This window comes from Saprolegnia diclina (assembly GCF_000281045.1).
Source record: "Saprolegnia diclina VS20 unplaced genomic scaffold supercont1.28, whole genome shotgun sequence".
Lineage (NCBI taxonomy): Eukaryota > Oomycota > Saprolegniomycetes > Saprolegniales > Saprolegniaceae > Saprolegnia > Saprolegnia diclina.
In genome coordinates, this window is record NW_008246095.1 from 1 (window position 1) to 446 (window position 446).

A 446-nucleotide genomic window follows, 5' to 3' on the forward strand; every position below is an offset into this window, starting at 1 on the left:
GTGACAGTACGTGGACGCCAAGAGAATCTCATTGGCGAGGTTGGCGACTGCGACGCGGGATGCTTTGCCTGGCAGCAGTCCCTTGATGGCCACCGCGTTGCCTACAAGTCACTGTGACGCGTCAGTGCGATTCGTACAGCTCATACCATGGTAGGTGCCGCGCCACACTTGACCGTACGCGCCTTCGGCCACGTACTCGACGGACTGAAGCAACGTCGTATCCAGACGCAGCATCGAGAGATCCTATGCAGCAAATGATATTTTCACCACCGCAACCAACGACAAGATGGTTACGGCAGCAAAGACGGTGTTATCCCATGGGTCGGAAGCGTCGTCAGTGGAAGTGAAGTCCTTGTAATGATCCTCTTTTGACCTAGTACACATGCAGTGAGAACCCTGGAATTGGACAAGAGGCAGAGTCTAACCTCTTGTGACGTTGCTTGAAG

At 54.0% G+C, this 446-nt stretch overlaps 1 protein-coding gene across 1 annotated transcript; it reads right to left on the reverse strand.

Annotated features, from left to right (window-relative positions):
• Positions 1-18: 18 nt before the first annotated feature.
• Positions 19-243, reverse strand: SDRG_08878 (hypothetical protein; the record flags this gene model as incomplete). Its single annotated transcript, XM_008614777.1, has 2 exons — positions 147-243; positions 19-101 (listed from the first exon to the last, which is right to left on the reverse strand). Coding segments are annotated over exons 1-2 (171 nt in total), but the record flags the coding sequence as incomplete, so codon positions are not given.
• Positions 244-446: the final 203 nt, after the last annotated feature.